Source organism: Oncorhynchus mykiss, chromosome 1 (genome assembly GCF_057628025.1).
Source record: "Oncorhynchus mykiss isolate SJ-2025 chromosome 1, ASM5762802v1, whole genome shotgun sequence".
NCBI classification, from domain to species: Eukaryota; Metazoa; Chordata; class Actinopteri; order Salmoniformes; family Salmonidae; genus Oncorhynchus; species Oncorhynchus mykiss.
The window spans coordinates 23435080-23456803 of NC_143022.1; the positions used below are offsets into that span (position 1 = coordinate 23435080).

The 21724-nt window shown below is 41.4% G+C and overlaps 2 protein-coding genes across 4 annotated transcripts in view; one reads left to right on the forward strand and one right to left on the reverse strand.

Annotated features, from left to right (window-relative positions):
* Positions 1-21724, reverse strand: part of LOC110508721 (transmembrane protein 117) — a 90054-nt gene that overhangs the window by 48564 nt on the left and 19766 nt on the right. For 2 of the 3 annotated variants that reach the window (XM_021589510.3, XM_090208020.1), the window contains exon 3: positions 239-371. The exons of the other annotated variant lie outside the window; for it this stretch is intronic. In XM_021589510.3, coding sequence (XP_021445185.3) covers positions 239-371 — 133 coding nt within the window. The remainder of the gene's footprint in view (positions 1-238; positions 372-21724) is intronic. 3 annotated transcript variants of the gene reach the window in all.
* LOC149985438 (P2Y purinoceptor 1-like) lies at positions 13825-14960 on the forward strand. Its single transcript, XM_090181909.1, has one exon. The coding sequence runs from the start codon at positions 13875-13877 to the stop codon at positions 14958-14960; it is 1086 nt and encodes a 361-aa protein (XP_090038035.1). The 5' UTR covers positions 13825-13874.

The window sequence follows — 21724 nt, forward strand, 5'->3', positions numbered from 1 at the left end:
CTTTATGTAGTCAATAAACCAAGATGGCCGCCCTTATCATCATTGAAGAGTTATGGTGGTGCTGAAGGTGATCTTTCAGGTGCCCTCCCTCCCTCCCACCCACCCCAACTTCATCTCCTCCACCCCTGAATAAAAGTATTGAGATGATTGATGGGACTGAGAGAGACAGAGGCTCTAACAAATGAAAGCAGCAGTGAGAGAATGAGAGAGAAGGATGAGACATTGAGCGGTGGCTTACCCCATGCTTCCTGCCATTAGAAGGATCACATTGTAGATGTGTGAGAAGATGAAGAGGAAGAGGATGGTGCTGAAGAACATGGTCATCCAGGAGCCGTGATCCTCACGGAACATTTTCAGACGCAGATATCGACCTATAGGAGGAGGGCATGAGGACGACAAACCTTTTCAGTGGCAGGGTCCATTCACTGGGCATTATATTATCTCAGTCAGTGTACTACTTTTGGCCAGGACCACTAGTCAAAGGTTGTGCACTATATAGGGAATAGGCTACCATTTTAGATGCAACCTGTGTCTGCTGTACCAGCAAATATGGGCTCAACAAACAAGGATGAAATGATAGGCTGTGTTCATACACATAAATAAACATGTGTCAGAAACTCGGCCTTTAAAGCATTGAAATTAAAAGACCATTCTGGAGCACTATATCCTCCCTTCCAATTTCAGTGCAATTTATTTTGGTGAAATAAACCTTGCCAACTGAACTGACTGTTCTAAAATGGCATCTCCTTAGTACAGGGATCTTCAACCTTTTCTTGCCAAGGGAAACCCTCTCAGGTAAACCCGCGAGCCAGGGACACCCGTCATACGTTAGCAAAACATTTTTTCACATGTTTTGTCTTATAATCAGGTGAATGATAATAGCAAGGAGAAGTAATCAACAATTTAAAATTAATAGATTAGATAGATAGTCACACGGTCTCCTCTGAACAGTTGATGTTAGCGTCCCACCTCGTCAACAGCCAGTGTAACTGCAGGGCGCCAAATTCAAAACAACAGAAATCCCATAATTAAAATTCCTCAAACATACAAGTATTTTACACCATTTTAAAGATACACTTGTTGTAATTCCAGCCACAGTGTCCGATTTCAAAAAGGCTTTACGACGAACGCACACCAAACGATTATGTTAGGTCAGAGCCAAGTCACAGAAAAACACAGCCATTTTTCCAGCCAAAGAGAGGAGTCACAAAAAGCAGAAATAGAGATAAAATGAATCACTAACCTTTGATGATCTTCATCAGATGACACTCATAGGACTTCATGTTACACTATACATGTATGTTTTGTTCGGTAAAGATCATATTTATATCCAAAAATCTGAGTTTACATTGGCACGTTATGTTCAGTAGTTCCAAAACATCCAGTGATTTTGCAGAGAGCCACATCAATTTACAGAAATACTCATAATAAACATTGCTAAAAGATACAACTGTTATGCATGGAATTTTAGATCCACTTCTCCTTAATGCAACCGCTGTGTCAGATTTCAAAGAAACTTGACGGAAAAAGCAAACCATGCAATAATCTGAGTACAAGCCAAACAGATATCCTCCATGTTGGAGTCAACAGAAGTCAGAAATAGCATTATAAATATTCACTTACCTTTGATGATCTTCATCAGAATGCACTCCCAGGAATCTCAGTTCCACAATAATGTTTTGTTCGATAATGTCCATCATTTATGTCCAAATACCTCGTTTTTGTTCTTGCATTTAACCCAGTATTCCAAATTTATGTCGCGCGATCACTAGGATCAGACAAAAAGTCCAAAAGTTCCGTTCCAGTCCGTAGAAATATGTCAAACGATATAGAATCAATCTTTAGGATGTTTTTAACATAAATCTTCAATAATGTTCCAACTGGAAAATTCCTTTGTCTTCAGAATTGCAATGGAACGCAAGCTAACTCTTATGTGAACGAGCGTGGCCAGCTCGTGCCTCTCTGGCAGACCTCTGACTCATTCCCCTCTCATTCGTCCCCACTTCACAGTAGAAGCATCAAACAAGGTTCTAAAGATTGTTGACATCTAGTGGAAGCCTTGGGAAGTGAAATATGACCCCATAGACACTGTGTATTCGATAGGCCAAGAGTTGAAAAACTACACACCTCAGATTTCCCACTTCCTGGTTGAATTTTTTCTCAGGTTTTTGCCTGCCATATGAGTTCTTTTATACTCACAGACATCATTCAAACAGTTTTAGAAACTTCAATGTGTTTTTTATACACATCTACTAATCTACAAATCTACTATATGCATATTCTAGCTTTCATGGCTGAGTAGCAGGCAGTTTAATTTAGGCACGCTTTTCATCCAAAATTCCCAATGCTGCCCCCTACCCTAGAGAAGTTAAGAAACGTTTAATGTTCTTGACATTTTCCGGATTGACTGCCCTTTATGTCTTAAAGTAACGATGTGCAGTCATTTCTGCTTATTTGAGCTGTTCTTGCCATAATATGGACTTGGACTTTTACCAAATAGAGCTATCTTCTGTATACCACCCCTACCTTGTCACAAGACAACTGATTGGCTCAAACGCATTAAGAAGGAAAGATATTCCACAAATGAACAGGGCACACCTGTTAATTGAAATGCATTCCAGGTGACTACTTCATGAAGCTGGTTGAGATAATTCCAAGAGTGTGCAAAGCTGCCATCAAGGCAAAGGGTGGCTACTTTGAAGAATCTAAAATCTAAAATATATATATTCGTTTAACACTTTTTTGGTTACTACATGATTCCATATGTGTTATTTCATAGTTTCGATGTCTTCACTATTATTCTACAATGAGTATGTGTGTCCAAACTTTTGACTGGTACTGTATATAATTATACATTTTATTTTAGTATTTTATTTTTTGCAGTGATGGCCGCGATTTAGCAGCGGCAAAGGCGCCACCGCTGAATGCATATAGGGGAAACAATGCCTTGTCTGTGCTCTTTGGTATATCACTGGCTTTTTGGTCTAAAAAGGTAACATGATTTTTAGCAACCTGACTGAGACCCTGTTGTATTCCAAGCCTCTGATGCTGCCTTGATTGTGTTCCATGAGGACAGTTCAGCATGATTAGATAGATTATGCTGATATTTGTGACCTGTGGTGTTTTCCATTCTTCTGGCTGGGAATTCAATTACTGGGAAATATCTCTCTGCTAGAGCATGAGATTGATTCAGGCAGTCCACCTTCTGCCCAGAATACATAATCACAGCTGGCCTCTGGTGCCAGAGATCCTCTACACAGTTTATGAAGACACCGAGTTCCATTACAACATTGTTATTTTGGAATTTGAATGAATCCATCTGTTTAGCTAATCCATGGATTGCGTTGCCCAGAAAAGACTAAAGTAAGTGCATAGCCTAAAAGGCTTGTATCATTTTGACAGCCATCTATTTCAGATGAAATGTTGCATGGCGATAATATGAATAAATTCAAACCAGGCAATATAATCCATATGACAACTCTGAACAAAAACCTGTTGCATGAGTAGTGCCTTAAGCTAATGAAACTGCAAAACAGAAAATGTTATTTTCTTTGGGGATGTACAATCAGACTATGGCTAGTGTATACCACAATTTTGATCTCACTCCTGCTGCTCAGTGCTCATACAGTACAGTACAATGCCATGTCAGTGGCCCTGACCCCAAGTCCTCTCTCCCCACCGGGAGGCCCCTCTAAAATATAGGTGTTACTAACACACACAGCAGGCTTCTGGTTCCTCCTCAGAAACCTCAGCCAGTGCCAACCCAGTACCAGCAGCCTGCTTCTCTCAGAGACAACTCTTTATTTTGGTCTGCCCCAGTCTCCCTAAGAGTTGCAGCCCCTGGGAGGGGTGTTGTGTAGTGTAGTGTAGTGTAGTGTAGTGTAGTGTAGTGTAGCTGCAGTGTAGTGTTGTGTCCAGACGCAGTAGAAGCCACAAAGACAGGACCCCAATGCTCCGTTTATTTTCCCATTACCACAAGGCCAAAGGCTCCCTCTCTCCGAGTGCCTAACATGCTGTTCAATTTCAGCTCGCTCACCTCATTCTCCCTAATAAAACCAAAGCCGCTGAGACTGCATCAGAGAGATGGAGTCCTCCAATGCTGTTTTACATCCATAATAAAGATATCCATTATCTCCCTTCAGGTGTACAGACACTGTGTGTGTGTTTGGGTTTTCATACTGAAATGCATTCTTAAACAACCTTTATACAGAAGACAAATTGAGGTCTCCACTACTCAATGCACCATGTACTGTGTAAGATACAACAAAGCAGTGGTGACATACTGTACCATTATACTGAAGGAAGAGATTACATTTGCTACATTCCCTGAAACCAAATTGTGTTCAACCCCATTCAAACAGTTGTAAAGTTGTGGACGAATCGATGTGCAGGTGCCTAGCTAGTGTGGATTGTGGTTTTTCGAGATTCATCACAGCTCTATAATTGAATTGGTCTGTGTGGATTAATTTAATTACAGTGCCAGTGAGCCCTAGCTCTGATCTAGGTGCAGCCTGCATAGTATAGGCAGATCTGACTCTTAAAGTGGCCAGCCTAGGCAGCGAACACGGTGGCAAGCCTCTCAGAGCCAATCAGTGTAGGCCTGATAACGAGTGATTCATGAACCCCTTCTACACCATTCAGCCAGGCTGGACACACACACAGCCACGCACACACACAGGCACATACACTTAAACCTACACACTCAAGCAAACAATTTTCAGTAGCTGGCTATTTATCACCATAAACCAATGCTGACATTAAGACCGCACTCAGCGAGCTATATCGGGCCATAAGCCAACAAGAAAACGCTCATCCAGAGGCAGTTCTTCTAGTGGCCGGTGATTTTACTGCAGGAAAACTCAGTTTTACTTCATTTCTACCAGCATGTCATCTGTGCAACTAGAGGGAAAAAACTCTAGACGGATACAAAGCTCTCCCTCGCCCTCCATTTGGCAAATCTGACCATAAGTCTATCCTCCTGATTCCTGCTTACAAGCAAAAACTATAACAGGAAGTACCAGTGACATGCTCAATTCGGAAGTGATCCGATGAAGCTACAGGACTGTTTTGCTAGCACAGCCTGGAATATAATTCCTGGATTCATCCGATGGCATTGAGGAGTTTACCACATCAGTCACTGGCTGATGAGTGCATTGATAAGTGCATTGACGACGTCATCCCCACAGTGACCGTACATACATATCCAAACCAGATGCCATGGATTACAGGCAATATCTGCATTGAGCTAAAGCCTAAAGCTACTGCTTTCAAGGAGCGAAAAACTAAGCCGGACGCTTATAAGAAATCGCGCTACGCGTCAATACAGGACAGGGTTTCCATTAGTCGGTAATAGCCGGCTTTTGGCCTATAAAAAAAAAATGGAGAAGCCAATTAATAAAATTGGCACCGGCCAATTGTCCGGGAGAAGAAAACAAAATCCCATTGAGAAATAACGATTTTTATCCTATTCATCAATGGAAATACCAGTCGATGGAAATACATTTGACTGGTCATGCTTATCCGTCTATAGGTTCATTTCCATAATTTAGCGGCATTAAATTGGCTTGTGTGTAGGGTAAAGCATGTCCGTTATGGATCTTATTTATCACACGCGTACAGCATACAGATACAGCGACGTTGAGCGGAAAATCTGTCAGACTATGCAAAAGCAGCTGCTGCAGCATCTCAAACTTCATCAGCACTTTACAATAAGCTGGAGGCAATAGGCAATGCCTTTTCAAAAAATAAACTTAATTGTTCAAAGTAGCCAATTAGATATCCTCGCTTTCTAAATTTCGGACACATATTTTTATCTGTCACATGAAATCACTCACATGTGCATTGTCCCGCTAATTGCATTATGGAATGAATATTTGCAAATAGCCTACTGCCTTGTGCGCATTGCTGCGCTTATAATGTGAAGAAATAGTAGTTTATCAACATTGTAAGCTAAACGTTCTGATCTGTTGCATCAGACTCATTGCTTTTTAAAGTGTTTCTTATGTAGCCTTACTGGATTTGTGAATTTGGGATCTACACTACATGACCAAAAGTATGTGGACATCTGCCTGTCGAACATCTCATTCCAAAATCATGGGCGTTAATATGGAGTTGTCCCCCCTTTGCTGCTATAACAGCCTCCACTCTTCTGGGAAGGCTTTCCACTAAGATGTTGGAACATTGCTGCGGGGACTTGCTTGATGTTGGGCGATTAGGCCTGGCTCGCAGTCGGTGTTCCAATTCATCCCAAAGGTGTTCGATGGGGTTGAGGTCAGGAAACTGTGCAGATCAGACAAGTTATTCCACTCTGATCTCGACAAACTATTTCTGTATGGACCTCGCTTTGTGCACAGGGACATTGTCATGCTGAAACAGGAAAGGGCCTCCCCCAAACTGGTGCCACAAAGTTGGAAGCACAGAATCATCTAGAATGTCATTGTATGCTGTAGCGTTAAGGCCTAGCCCGAACCATGAAAAACAGCCCCAGACCATTATTCCTCCTCCACTCCTCCTCTACAGTTGCCACTATGCATTTAGGCAGGTAGCGTTCTCCTGGAATTTGCCAAACCCAGATTCGTCAGTCAAACTGCCAGATGGGGAAGTGTGATTCATCACTCCAGAGAACGCGTATCCATTGCTCCAGAGTCCAATTGTGGTGAGCTTTACACCACTCCAGCCGACGCTTGGTATTGTACATGGTGATCTTAGGCTTGTGTATGGCTGCTAGGATATGGAAATCCCTGGGCCGAATTTGACACGCGGGTGATTTTATTTTGCCCCCCAAGTTTCTAATTTTAATTTTTATTGTTGGACATAATAGACTAAAAACACCAGGAAATCAGCTCCAAGTTATTCTAATTTAAGAAATCTGTTCCCAAGTATTTCCATACATACTGTAATAGAGAGAACATGTGATCATATACAAATGTAAGCAAGGTTTAAAATGATTATGTTTTAGCCAAACATTATATCTGTTTGGACTTCTTGCGGTCAATAGTCCGTCTACAAAAAAATTTTTGTAATTATGTTCCGGCCCCCCGACCATCCAATCAAGAAATATTCGTCCCACGGCTGAATCTGGTGGATGATCCCTAACTTACATGTTTCAAGCAGACCAACATAGACCCTGTGCCCAAGAACGCCAAGGTAACCTGTCTAAAACTGACTAGGTATCTCCCTTTCCCTTATCACCCCGTAGCACTCACATCTGTAGACATAGAATGCTTTGGAAGGCTGGTCATGGCTCACATCACCATCATCATCCCAGACACCCTGGACCCACTCCAAATCGCATACCGCGCCCAATAGATTCACAGATGATGCAATCTCCACTGCCCTTTCCCACTGGGAAAAAGGAACATCTACAGGAGAATGCTGTTCATTGACTACAGCTCAAGATTCAAAACCATAGTGCCCTCGATGCTCATCACTAAGCTAAGGTCCCTGGGACTGAACACCTCCCTCTGCAACTGTATCCTGGACTTCCTGTTGGGCCACCCCCCAAGTGGTAAGGGTAGACAACAACACATCCGCCATGCTTGCCCTCAACACTGGGGCCCCTCAGAGGTACAGTGTACTCCCTATTCAACTACGACTGCGTGGCTGTGTGGACATCCTCATTAAGTTTGCCAAAAACACAAAGGTGGTCACTGACGACGATGAGACAGCCTATAGAGAGGAGGTCAGAGACCTGGCAGGGTGGTGCCAGGACAACAAGCTCTCCCTCAATATCAGTCAGACAAAAGAACATATCGTGGACTACAGGAAATGGAGGGCCGAGCACACCCCCATTCACACCGACGGGGCTGTTGTGGAGCAGATCAAGAGCTTCAAGTTCCTCGGTGTGCACATCACTAAAGACCTATCATGGTCCAAACACACCAATACAGTTGTGAAGAGGGAACGACAACGCCTCTTCCCCTTCAAAAGCCTGAAAATAATTGGCATGTTGTGACGTGACTAAACATTCATCTGATGACTGTTATGTATCAAATCAATTAACTAGGTTTAATTGTTACTCGATTAAATTAATCATGTAACAGTTAACTCATTAGGATTTAGGGCACCACTGAAGAAGTTGGTTAACGAGTTACAATTTCCCAAATTAAACTTTAGATGATATATAAGATATATATCGGTAAAAGTCTCATAAATCCTTGCATATGCACAAACCCCAGCTTTACTGATCATTCCGTACCACAAAAATCGATTTAATTATTGATTTACTACCTAACTACATGATAACACAGGATATACACACACACGGTATAGGTTATTGATTAGAAACTTAATACGATGGAAACAGGTCCTTAGCGGACTAACAACAACATGACTGCTTGTTTATCAAAAGAGGGAGGGGTAGAGAGGAACAAAGGTAGAATCAAAGAGAGACAAACTTATATACTTGGAACTACGCTCACAGTAATCATGATTCTTTGCCCCGAACCACCGCCCATTTGGGGTAAGAAGTTGTCATGACGTTGGCCTGGGGGTAGGTTTATGACAGTCATAAATACATCTTCCCCCCTTTTTCCTCTCTCTACCTTACTGATGTGAAATTTGAAAACCCTTGGTTAACATAGAGATTCTGGGAACATCAGAAGGTGGGGGGAAATTAACTATTTTCTGGTAATCCGACCAATTGAACATATGCGGTGGTACTTAATGAATATGATGTCAGTTCGTTTGTCATCTGAGACATTCTCATCAATGATAAGATGACATAAACTCTACAGTGGAAAGTCTGCACATTGTAGTTATCGGATTCACATGGAATTGTTGTTCAATTTAAATGTTTGAATATAAAATTATTGGTGAAGAGATTAAATGTAATTTTAGCTTCCAAATGAGAGATTTGAGTTTTCATAAGGTTAGGGCTCTGCTCAATCAGTGGCCCGCCCCTGTGAAGGGACATGGTTTATAAAACTTTTCAAACACCTCACCTCTCCTCTCCCTTCCTCTATAAAGCATTGACGGCAATATAACCTCCGGTTCCTAGTACGTGAGTTCTGCAGCCTCTGTGTTAAAAGGACTAACATGTCAACTACAGAACTAAGCCAACCTCAGCGTGAGCTTTGAACTCTTATTCACTACAGAAGTGATACCTCCTAGCCGTTGAGTTAGCAACAGCAGCTGCAAATGCGGGCTAGGAAAGAACAGACAGAGTATCCCCTCTACCACACAACGACGTTACTACAACGTATACAATTGACCACCAGAGACATTCTTCAAAGGACAAAGGACTCGGTTTGGCAACACGGCCTTCCATCTACCACCAACCTACCGAAGCGCAGCTCAGAGTAAATATTTATTGCATTTTCCTTTTCCAAATGGGCGGTAATTTAGAATGCATACGATAGCACAGCTTCCCCCTTTGTCCCTCAGTCTTCCCGCTCTTTCACTCAAACCCATCCCCTTTTCTTTTGTGTAACCACCTGTTCCGCCCGCTAGGGACGTTTTCCTTTATGATGTAATTTGTAATCAAGGTATGATTAATTCTTTGTATATGTAATTCTGTGTGATTAGGTAGGTATTTAGTAAATAAATAATTAAACCCAATTTTGTATTGCTGATTCAACTTGTTAGCCAGGGTTCGTGAAGATAACCAAGAATTTACAACTTTCAGATGAGACTGAATTAAGGTGACGATTAATATTAACTGCTATTGATGTAAAATATTACTAGGTCTTTAAGAGTTTATTCGGGAAGATAAAACTCTATAAATATTATTTCTTGGTGCCCCGACTCTCTAGTTAATTACATTTACATGATTAGCTCGATCGGGTAATATTAATTACGGAGAAAGGATTTTATAGAATAGCATGTCATATCACTTAATCCGGCACAGCCAAAGACATGACAAAGTAATGAATGTATTTACGTGTTTGGACGTCTTCCTTCGTTGTTTCTCTCTTTTGGACCCATGCCTTCGTGAAAAGGGTTCCGTTGGCCTTCTCCCGAGCTCCTAAGTGTAAGGCTCTGATTGTACACAAGAGGTCACAATGTTCTTGTCCTGTAGTCTGAAGCAGACTAACAGGGTATTGTTTACTTTCATTCCCAGGAAGAGGGGTACTCTGAACGCAGCTAATCAGCTGTGTCGATGATCCCCAGTGGGGTGATGAGAGCAGTGTAGTTGATGAGGATTTGAAGAGAGTAATAGGGTGGTCCTACTTAAATTCACTTTCTTAGATACAGTACTTAGAACAGCTACTCAGCCGTAACATTGATTGCTAGAGAGGCTACTTTGCCGTCTTCACCTCGTCTTAACCAATGGAGATCTAGGCTGCAGCTAGAGTCCTTCTGGTCTGATATGTTAATTCTCAACTCATCCTTTATACACTGGCAAAAAGGGGGCGTTTCCATCATGCTGACACACTCTTTGAGCTCCCTCGAGCATGGCTATTTACTGGGCAATGTATCATCAAAACTATGATCTCGTTTAAAAACTAAAATCAAATTCATATTCATCAAATTCATATCTCAAAATCAAATTCATAAATATGATCATCATCTTGATATTTCCTACGCGTAAGGACGAAAACCTGACATATACAGTGTGTATACTGTTCAAGTTACAATATTTTTGTCAAAATGTTTATACCATTTTTAATGACATCACAAAATCAACATTAGTTTTCCATAGACCATCTCTCATCATTCCCCACATTCAGATGTTAGAAATATTGTCCCCGTGTTCACTTGTGGAGTTTTTGGGCGGCAAAATGCCTCTTTAACAAAGGAACATTCCAATCACCACTACTAAAGACCAAAAAGAGTCCAATTTATTTACAATTTACAACTGGGCGTGAGGTGTCACAAAACCCCTACATCAATCCCTCCTCCCCTCTGCAGGTGAGAGGGATCTGGTAGATGTTGATCCATTGTAACCTGATCTGTGGATTCACACGGGAGAGTTATGACAGCCCTCAGATCCTCAAAAGGTTCTACAGCTGTACCATCTGGGGCATCTTGAAGAGTCAGACTGGTTCATTGCTTGGTACTGTATGGCAACTGCTTGGCACTACAGAGAATCGTGCATATGGCCCAGTAAATCACTGGGACCGAGCCCCCTGCCATCCAGGACCTCTATATAAGGTAGTGTTAGAGGAAGGCCCAAAAAATGGTCAAAGACTCCAGCCACCCCAGCCACAGACGGTTCTCTCTGCTACTATATGGCAAGCAGTACCAGTGCATAAAGTCTGGAACCAACAGGACCCTGAACAGCTTCTCCCCCCAAGCCATAAGACTTCTAAACAAGACTGCTAAATAGCTAATCAAATGGCTACCCGGACCTACTGCATTTACTCTATTTTGCATCAACTCTCTTTCACTGACTCTCTGCCCACACACTGGACACACACTACCCACACATACTTACACCCCAACACACACATACTACTAACGCCCACACACACATAACATGCACACACTTGCATACTGACGCCACACACACACACACACACACACACACACACTGCTGCTACTATCTATTATCAATCCCGTTGCCTAGTCACTTTACCCCTACCTATATGTACAGCAGTGGAGGCTGCTGAGGGGAGGACAGCTCATAAAAATGTCTGGAATGGATTTTCATGTCTGGAATAGAGTGAATAGAATGGTAACAAACCATACACTTCCATTTACTCCATACAGGCCATTATTATGAGCCGTCCATAGCTACTTCAATTACCTAGTACCCCTGCATATTGACTCGGAACTTGTACTCCCTTTACGTAGCCATCTTATTTTTACTCTTATTTTTGTTTGTTATTCACTGTGTATTTATTCCTCGTCACAATTTCTATTTTTTATCTCATCTTTAACTCTGCATTGTTGGAAAAGGACCCGTAAGTAAGCATTTCACTGTTGGTCTACACCTGTTGTCTACGAAGCATGTGACAAATCAAATTTGATTCAATTTTGAGACTGACTTTTGGACACTACAGCTTCCATCAAAATTCTAAAATGTGTGGTTGTTTCCATCTAGTGGGGATATAGTGATAGTACAACAGAACTGAAAAGGGGCCCCTTTTTTAATTATACAGCATTAATATTGACCATCATGTAAATGTGGAAATCGTTAAACGTGATATGTGCATGATCACGCTGGTTACCCCTGTTTAATTCTAGAAAATCAGTGGAATAATAAATGATAATGAACATTAAACAAAGGTCATGGCACAAAAATAGAATTTGAAAAAGACAAAAAACCCTCCAATCTTTTTCTGACAACAAGCATGCAAGCAGGAACGTTGGTGCCAGACAGCTAAAATACAAACACACATGGGCAAACTGGAGCAGGCAATCAATCAAAAACACACACGGGCACAATGGGCGGCACACACAGACAGGCAACCTGTCACCAGCCTCAGCCCCAGACTGATGAGAAGTACACAGCTGGTGGAGGTGTTCAACTAAGTGAGTGACAGAATGATTGTGTGAGTGACAGAATGAGTGAGTGAGACCTGAGACCCGAACACTGTCTCTCCTGTCATCATGATACAACTGCTCATCAATAACTCGCTGTTTATTAAACAGGGTAAGAACAGCTCCTCATTCATTATTTCACACACACATCATGGTGTATACCTGTACAGATACATTCATACATATATTTTTGAGCAATGACGGTAGTATGTGGCCATCAAAACATTATTTATTGTGTTATTGGTGTTGAAGTTTTTTGGTCACGTACACAGATTTACAGATGTTATCGCAGGTGCAGCAAAATGCTTGTGTTTCTAGCTCAAACAGTGCAGTAATACCTATCAATAAAAAACAATACCCACATAATCCAATTGATTATGATTTTTTTTAAATAAGATATTAAGAAATATCAGAACGATCAATGTCAGAGTCCGGAATATAAATATATATACATACTGTATAATGTATATAAATATATATACAAATAATGGTGTGTATAGATAGTATGGACAGTATATGAACAGAAAAGCTGTATACTGAAGTAGCTATATATGATGAGGCATGAATACAGTATATACATATAAAGTGGGTAAATTAGTGTAAACATTATTAAAGTGACCAGTGTTCAATGACTATGTACATAGGGCAGCAGTCGCTAAGGTGCAAGCGTAGAGTACCGGGTGGTAGCCGGCTAGTAACAGTGACTAAGGTTCACTGTAGGGTACTAGACGGAGGCCGGCTAGTGGTTGACTGTTTAACAGTCTGATGGCCTAGAGATAAAAGCTGTTTATCAATCTCTCAGTCCCAGCTTTGATGCACCTAATGTGGTCTTTTGAATGGGTATAGTATTAATTTGCTAAATGCTTATCAGTATGTTTGTAAAGTTTTGTGATGAGAAGGATGACAGAAAATGCTAAATGTCCACAAAAAATACTTAATAACACATTTAGGACATTCCATGTGTATAAAGTTCAGAATTAGTCTTTAAATCTCTAAAAATCGAATGAAAAAACTATCCCGTCACTCTCAGCGTCACAGACACTATGTTGAAATGTGATAAAAGTTCATGTAACCTTTGCATGCATGGCCAGTCTTGATTGAAAGCAAACAGCACGTTTCCATATTGAAGGTAATAGATCAACAGTGAAATCCAGGGCTCATTATTCTCAGCACATACAGTACAATAGCCAGGCTGTCACTTCCTGGTGACTGGTCACAGCAGGACTGAGGGGGTGGATGGGGTTGAGAAGGTTTGGACAGGCAGACAGGGGACTCTACCTGATTTAATGATAATGATATATCCTGGCTGAACCTTGGCTAGAATAACCTTGATGTGGATCAACTGAAATGCATGTAATTATGTATGGCATGAAAGGCTACCCTTGATTATGTTTTTATACTGTATTAAGTGATCTTGTAAATGTCCCCATCCCACAACAACAGAGGTAATGTTATGGGGTAAATGCAAGCTGTTTGAAATCAATATGTTTTTAAGTGGCTGTCTATTGTCTTTTCCCACCCCCACAGTACCGTTCCTGCCCCTAAACCAGTCGGAAGCATTCTGCAGCCAGTTTAAGAACGGCCATTGGTACTGCTATGTCCTCCTCGTTCTCTTCACCTTCACCCTACCCCTGGGCATCCTGGGTAACGTGGCGGCGCTATTCAACTACACCTGCTTCAGGAGGACACGTAGTCTGTCCACTAGCAACGTGTTCCTACTCAACCTGGCCATGTGTGACTCCGCCTGGATCCTCACCCTGCCCTTCACCATCTACTTCAGCCTCCAGAGGCCCTTCCTCAAGGACATCCAGACCTTCTGCCAACTCAAGAAGATCTTCTTCAACATCAACATCTACGGTAGTATTCTCTTCCTCACTCTGATCAGCTTCGATCGCTACGCCGGCACCGTGCACCCAATCAGCTCCCGCCGGTGGTGGGACGTAGGCAAAGCCAAGCTCTGCTCCGCCTGCGTCTGGGTCTTCCTCTTCCTGGGCTCCATCCCTGAACTCTTCTTGAACTTCGCTATCCAAAGACCGGAGAATGTGACCGTGTGCATGGACCACATCCAGGGTCCATTCGTCTATGTCAAAACCATTTCCATCATCAGGACTCTGGTGGGCTTCGCCCTGCCGTTCAGTGTCATGCTAGCCTTCTATGTGATGACAGTGCGGGTGTTACGAGGAATGCCCAGGGGAAAGAGAAGGGGTTGTGGCGGGTGTCAGTGGGTGGGGAAACCCCTGCTGCTCATCACCGCTGCCCTGCTGGTGTTCGTGGTGTCCTTCGTGCCCTACCACGTCATGATCATGACCCTGGTGTTCATGAGGATCCACGACCAGGTAACTCCCGCCAACGTGCACGTCCTCTATGCCTCCTATGAGTTCTTCGAGGCCATGTGCAGCGTGAGTAGCTGCCTGGACCCCATGCTGTACATCCTGGCCAGTGACAGGTTCCAGAGGAGACTGCAGGCCCTCAGGAGGGGCCACCACAGGGCGCTATGCTGCAGGCGTAGCAGGAGGGTAGAGGTGGAGGGCTGACAGCGGAAAGGGCCTTCTATTATAGTCAGCTTTATTCAATTCAATTCATTTAGTAAACTACAAAATAGTTTGATCGTTTTATTTGATGATCTAATAAGACACATATTAAGGGCCGGTGTTATGTGCAGGCGTTAGTGGGCCTGGCACACCTAACGTAACTCCTTGCCCAACCAAATCAAATATTTAAATATCATTTATTTGAATGATGTCATTTTTCTAACTCATCCTGGAATATACAAGGTCTTAGGTCATCTACCTTTGGCCGAAAGAGCAGGAACCCAGACTTCATCAAATAAATTGGAAATACAGACATTGTCATCCTACAATAAACATGGTATAGAGGAGACGGACCCACCGGTTGCCATCTAGGTTACAGAGAGCTGGTAGTCCCATCCACCAAACTACTGTACCAGGTGTGAAACAGGGAAGAGACTCTGGGGGTATGCTAACTTGGTATAAATCAGACCTAACCCACTCTATTAAATTAGTCAAAACAGAAGCATTTTACATCTGTCTAGAAATAATAAGGAAATTAACTCAACGGAGCAAAATGTCCTCAAGTGTGCTACCAATTTTCCCCCTATAGAATCCCCATATTTTAATGATGACAGCTTCTCCTTCTAGATGGGAAGATCAACCTTTGGCAGCTATTACAGCTGTGAGTCTATCTGGGTAAGTCTCTAAGAGCTTTGCACACAAGCTTTGTCAAGTTGGTTGTTAGACAGCCATTTTCAAATCTTGCCATATATTTTCAAGGCGATTTAAGTGTAACTAGGCCACTCAGGAATATTCAATGTTATGTTAGCAACTCCAGTGTATATTTGGCCTAGTGATTTGGGTTATTATCCTGCATCACGTTATAGTGAACCCACAACATGATGCAGCCACTATCATGCTTGAAAATATGAAGAGTGGTACTCAGTGATGTGTGGTGTTGGATTTGTTAAAGTTCATTTCTTTGCCACATTTTTTGCAGTATTACTTTAGTGCCTTGTTGCAAACAGGATGCATGTTTGGAATATTTTTACATCAGTACAGGCTTCACTCTTTCACTCTATCATTTAGGTTAGTATTGTTGAGTAGCTACAATGTTGTTGATCTATCCTCAATTTTCTCATATCACAACCATTAAGCTCTGTAAATGTTTTAAATCACCATTGCCCTTATGGTGAAAAACCTGAGCGGTTTCCATCCTCTCCGGCAACCGAGTTAGGAAAGACGCCTGCATCTTTGTAGTGACTGGGTGTATTGATACACCATCCAAAGTGTAATTAATAACTTCACTGTGCTCAAAGGGATATTCAATGTCTGCTATTTTTATTATTACCCATCTACCAATAGGTGCCCTTCTTTGTGAAGCTTTGGAAACCCCCAAACCCCCATATTTTATTAATTTGTAAAAGTTTCTAACGACATAATTCCGCTTTGACATTATAGGGTATTGTGTGTAGGCCATTGACGGAAAATCGCAATTTAATCCATTTTAAATTCAGCCTGTAACACAAAATAGGGGGAAAATCAAGGGGTGTGAATACTTTCAGAATTAACTGCAATTGTATGTATGGGGTACAGAGATGGGGTAATCATAAAAAAATGATGTTAACCACTATTACTCAACACAGAATGAGTCCATGCAACTTATGTGATTTGTTAAGCACATTTTTACTACTGAACTTATTTAGGGTTGCCATAAAAAAGAGATTGAATACTTTTTGACTGAAGACATTTCAGCTTTTCATTTTTTGTAGATCAGTAGATCAGTGACACAAAATCTAAATTTGTATCCATTTTAAATTCAAGCTGTAACACCAAAATGTGAATTGTTTCAGGAAACGCGCATCACCACATCACAGGAGCACCATTTGAACGTATGAACGTTTTTGGGGCAAAAATCCCTTCTGGAACATGTGAACTTTCATTTTCCTTAATAACAAACTTGTATGTCATCTGTAAATACGAATAAATTGTTAAATTACGAGCCTAGTTGGTTTAGCCATGGAAAAAGGCAGAAACCTTGTTGGGGAATAATCAGAATTAGTTGGTAACATAGGTAAGATGTTTTATATTCATCATATGTTTGTAAGTTACTTCTCATCAGAATGTTATTTTTGTATACTACTGTGGCGGGGTTGCATTATCTGTTCTGTCAAGACTAAGTTACTTGGGCCGGAGAGAGGGGAGAGGTCAAGCGTGTATCTCTTGGCTCCACAATGTCTGTGTGCCAGTCAGTGTGTCTCTGTGATCTTGTCAAGATAGGTTGGATTTGATATATGGCTGTTGATATGGAGGATTTGTTTATGGTTCTGAGTTTGAGAAAATAGCATAGTTTAGGAGACAAAGCTGAACGATAAATTATGCCTATGCTGTCTGGATATGTGTGTCTTTGCTATAAAGGATCTCAGTTGCAATGTGTAAGGGACTCTCAGACAATTCATTGATAGACACTGAATTGATCTGAGAGTCACAGGGTTGTGATAGAGCTCATATAATTAAAGATGGACTTTGTGAAAACTAACTCTGACTTGTGTGTGGTTTGCTCTCATGATTTGGTAAATAGAGGAAATTTCCACGACAACCTTCCCGCTAGCCATGATTAGCTGAGATAATGAGTATGCTGGACATACCGAGAGATGAACTCGGATTGGTCTGCCATGTAGCACGCTTTTGTCTATAATATGAGCTTTCCAGTATGTGTAGGTAATCCTTTCTAAAGCAGCTTTTTTTTAAAGATATCACATAGTGGAACTCCATAAGCATTGCTCTCCACTTTTTGCACTTTTTTTTCTCCACTTTTTGCAAATAAAAGAGATCACACAGAAGGCTGTGTTGTATAAAACACCTGTCTCCAGATTACATCTTCAAACTAAGGACAACCATGGCATTCGTGACAGAGGGAGAAGCATCCATCCATGTATACGGGTAAGAGAGTCTAGCTAGCTACATTTTCAGATATTACACGTTTCTAATTTAGTTAGAAAGTCAGAAATTCTACTGTTAGCTAGCTAGCTAGCTAACATTAGCTGTGTTGTAATATTATTCGTATCTCAGAGCCCTTTTAATTGATAGTTATAGCCTAATGTTAGCTAGCTAACATTGAACCTGGTTGGTTAGCTATGTACAGATTCATGCAGGTTAGTAACGTTATGAGTTGGGATTATGATTGATTGTTTAGCTAATGTCGTGGTAATTTCCTGTATTACTAAGTGAAAGGAGAGTTTACAAACCACACACAGTCACAGTCAGAGTTATACTTTAAACTTCATATTTTAATCATATGAGCTTCACCATAGCCCTTTGACTCAGATCAATTCAGTGTCTATAAATGAATTCTGAGAGTGTCAACATAATGGCAACTGAGATCTTTTATAGCAAAGATCCACCCCTCTCAGGTCTTAGGAAAACTGCACAAAGGAAGACTTTTACTTGAGAGGAGTATCCCATAGCCAGACAGCATTAGCTATAAATTATCATTTAGTTTGCGCTCTAAGACAAGGTTCTAATCTCGTTCTTGGTACTTCATATTACCAAAACATTACCTCATCCAATGGCATATATCAATTGTCAATTCTAGATACTCCCATCTCAAATACACCCCTCCTGGACAAGCTCAAGGAGGAGAGTGAGCCTCTAGGTCTTATACTAGGTCAAGAGAAGGGCAACATCAGAGTGGACATACAATAGTTCCAGACACTGCCATACTCTTCCCCCAAGTGGGAAAAGTAGGGAGTGACTGGTGTACAGACATTGTGGAGCCAACTAACTGGTTCCCCATTAATCACGCCATCCCTTCACATGTTTTAGGAATAGTTACAGACACATTCACAGATAAGACAAGCCTGACCTCTCCCCTCTCTGGGCCCCAAGTAACTGAGCCCTAGCTGAGAAGAGATAACTGCAAACTGCCAACCCAATAGTCCAAAGAGATACATTCTAATGACAAGTATCTCACAAGCATATTATGAAAATAAAACATTTTTTCTATGTTACCCAACTAATTCTGATTCATCCCCAACACTAACTAGCTACATGTCTAAACAAAAGATGCAAGTAGCCATTTCAATAGAATGTTTATGATGTCACTGCGACAACTGTTGATAGCCAGAGCGAATTTACCAGCTACGTCTATCTACTCCGATTTCAGAGAACTCTCGCCTGAGTGTGCCAGAGCGCAGAATAACTGTCAAATTTACGAACGCTCAACACCCGTTGAATATGGCCGGTGTCAGTAAACATTGGCAAAAAAGTGTAATTAAATGTTTGCCAGCAGCACAGCTGCAGTCACCATCGCTCTGGATAACATAAACCAGCTCTGCTAGGGCAAGTAAAATGGTCAGAGTGAGCTGTTCTCTCATTTGTGTCTGGAAGTAGCTAGCCAACAATAGCCAGTTAGCTTGGGTGCTTGAGTGCTGTTATTAGGTCAGGACGCTCAGATCAGCCCTACTTTTCGGCCAGAGTGTCCAGTGTGCGCTCCGAGAGCAAAACACTCTGAATTTACAAACGGCCAATCTGACAACGCTCTGAGTTTAGAAAAGCCCAGAACCAACCCGTAGTATAAGCCAGCCTTTAGACTTGAAATATTTGATTGTTTAGTACATAGCCTCACATGTGAATTCTTAAAGAGATGGGTGGGCTAAAGCTTAAAAGGGTGTGAACGATGCTGAATGGGTGTAGACAAAGAAGAGTTCTCCAGTAGGTACCAAAACATTCAAGGGACATTTTCTCAAAAGTGAGGTTACCAGTTTATCAACTTTCAAAGCATAATTACTTTCCCATTGTTCCTCAAATGTAGTATATGATATACCATTTTATAGCTCTGAGTCTTTACTTTTATCCAATGTCAAAAACACTACTTCAAATCGAGCCGGTTGGCCACAAATGTGGAAAAAGTAAAGGGGTGTGAATGCTTTCTGAAGGCACTGTACCTGGAGGTGACAGCATTTCCACCCCAATATGCCAATATGCCCCCCTAGACACAACAAAAACGGGTCACAACTCCTACAGCTCTGTCACACGCTGGGTTTGTACAGAGTCAATGGTAGGCTTTAAGGGGACTCCTAGGGTAGGTACACCTACAGCTCATCCCTTGGCAGCAATACTGTAGATTACTTTGTCACTGACCTCAACCCAGTGCATTCACAGTAAGCCCACTGACACACCTATCAGATCCCAGCAAATTCCCAGTCTACTTGAACAGAGCAATACTCAATCAGGAGGTATCAAACCAAAATTAATGCACCCTTGTTCTCTTTACGTGAAACATGTAAGCATCGCATGTATGTCACTAGTGCTCATGAAATTTTGTAGCCGGTGATTGTCAAGCAAATAACTGCCGGTCTCACGGTAATTGACCGTTAATTAACATAAGCACATTTATCATCCCGGAACGTTTGACCCAAGTCATACAATTTCAAGGCAATGCTACCAAATACTAATTGGGTGTATATAAACTGCGCGATGGGACATCCCTGCCGGCCAAACCCTCCCCTAACCCAGACGACGCTGGGCCAATTGTGCACCGCCCCATGGGTCTCCCAGTCGCGGCCGGCTGTGACAGAGCCTGGACTCTAACCAGGTTCTCTAGTGACACAGCTAGAACTGCGATGCAGTGCCTTAGACCACTGTGCCAATTAGATTAAAATGTTGATAAACTATTAGGCTAAGTGCAGAAATGCGCACATAGGCTATAAGCGCAAATGTTCCATGTGGTGGTAATATGGTCACCGTAACAGCCCTACATGTGACCAATAGGGCCTGACCTATAGCCTATCATAATCACATCAATAAATTGGTTATAACAAACTCGGAACACAGTAATGTCCACAGCAAAATGGATGCGGAGGACATAAAAAAAGTACCTCGAAACAGGCACATGTTTACTGGTTGCTCGGGAGGGTAAATGGGCAGTCAGATCTGTGGAAGACTGGAGATTAAAAAAAGGAGGATACAGGAGCAAGTGTTGCGTAAGTATTATAATGTGCCAAACAGTTGCTGTTAGATTACAATATTATTATTTTTTTGACCAATTGTAACAGTGTAAACAACACTAAATAAATAAATGTACTAGAGAGTCTGTTCTAACAACAACAAAATATATATATAGCCTTTATTACTGCAGACTAAAAACAGTTGATGCATTCGTAAATTGCGGTTTATTTATTGTTTAGGCAAATTATCCAAAGCTTTTTTTGTTATTTAATCTTAAAACTAAAATGCTTGATTACATTCCAAAGCATGAATGTCTCGTATGCTGTGTGATGGCATGAAATAATGAATGATTGATTGATCGATACAGTAGCCTATATATTGAAATATAGGCCTAAGTAAGTTGTTGAATTAAGAATAAACAGGACGCCTACAGCTCGATGGCGGTTATACAAGGCTCCTACAGAAAGCCTGCTAATGATAACATGACTTATTATTCTAATGATGATCATAATAATAATTATAATAATAAGAAGGAGATTAAGAAAAAATAGGGTATAGGAGCGAGAGCTGCAAGCATATTATGTGTGACAAACAGGTGCTGCTAAATTACAATGTTATTTTTCTGTCTGTTTGGAACAGGGTAAACAACAGTAAATAAATTATAAGTAACAATAGTCTGTTCTAACCCTTTATTACAGCTTAGCGAAGATTAAAAACAGCAGAATCTGTGAAATGTCTTTATTCAATATTTTTCCGTAGGCATGATGCTTGGTTCTTTACAAAATCAGTGCTTTATTAAACATACACTCAAACAGGCAACAGAAGCAAGTTCTGTCTTA

What these genes read in the sequence shown, in the direction of transcription:
- LOC149985438 (XM_090181909.1), top strand. Translation starts at nt 13,875, where the DNA reads ATGTTATGGGGTAAATGCAAGCTGTTTGAAATCAATATGTTTTTAAGT.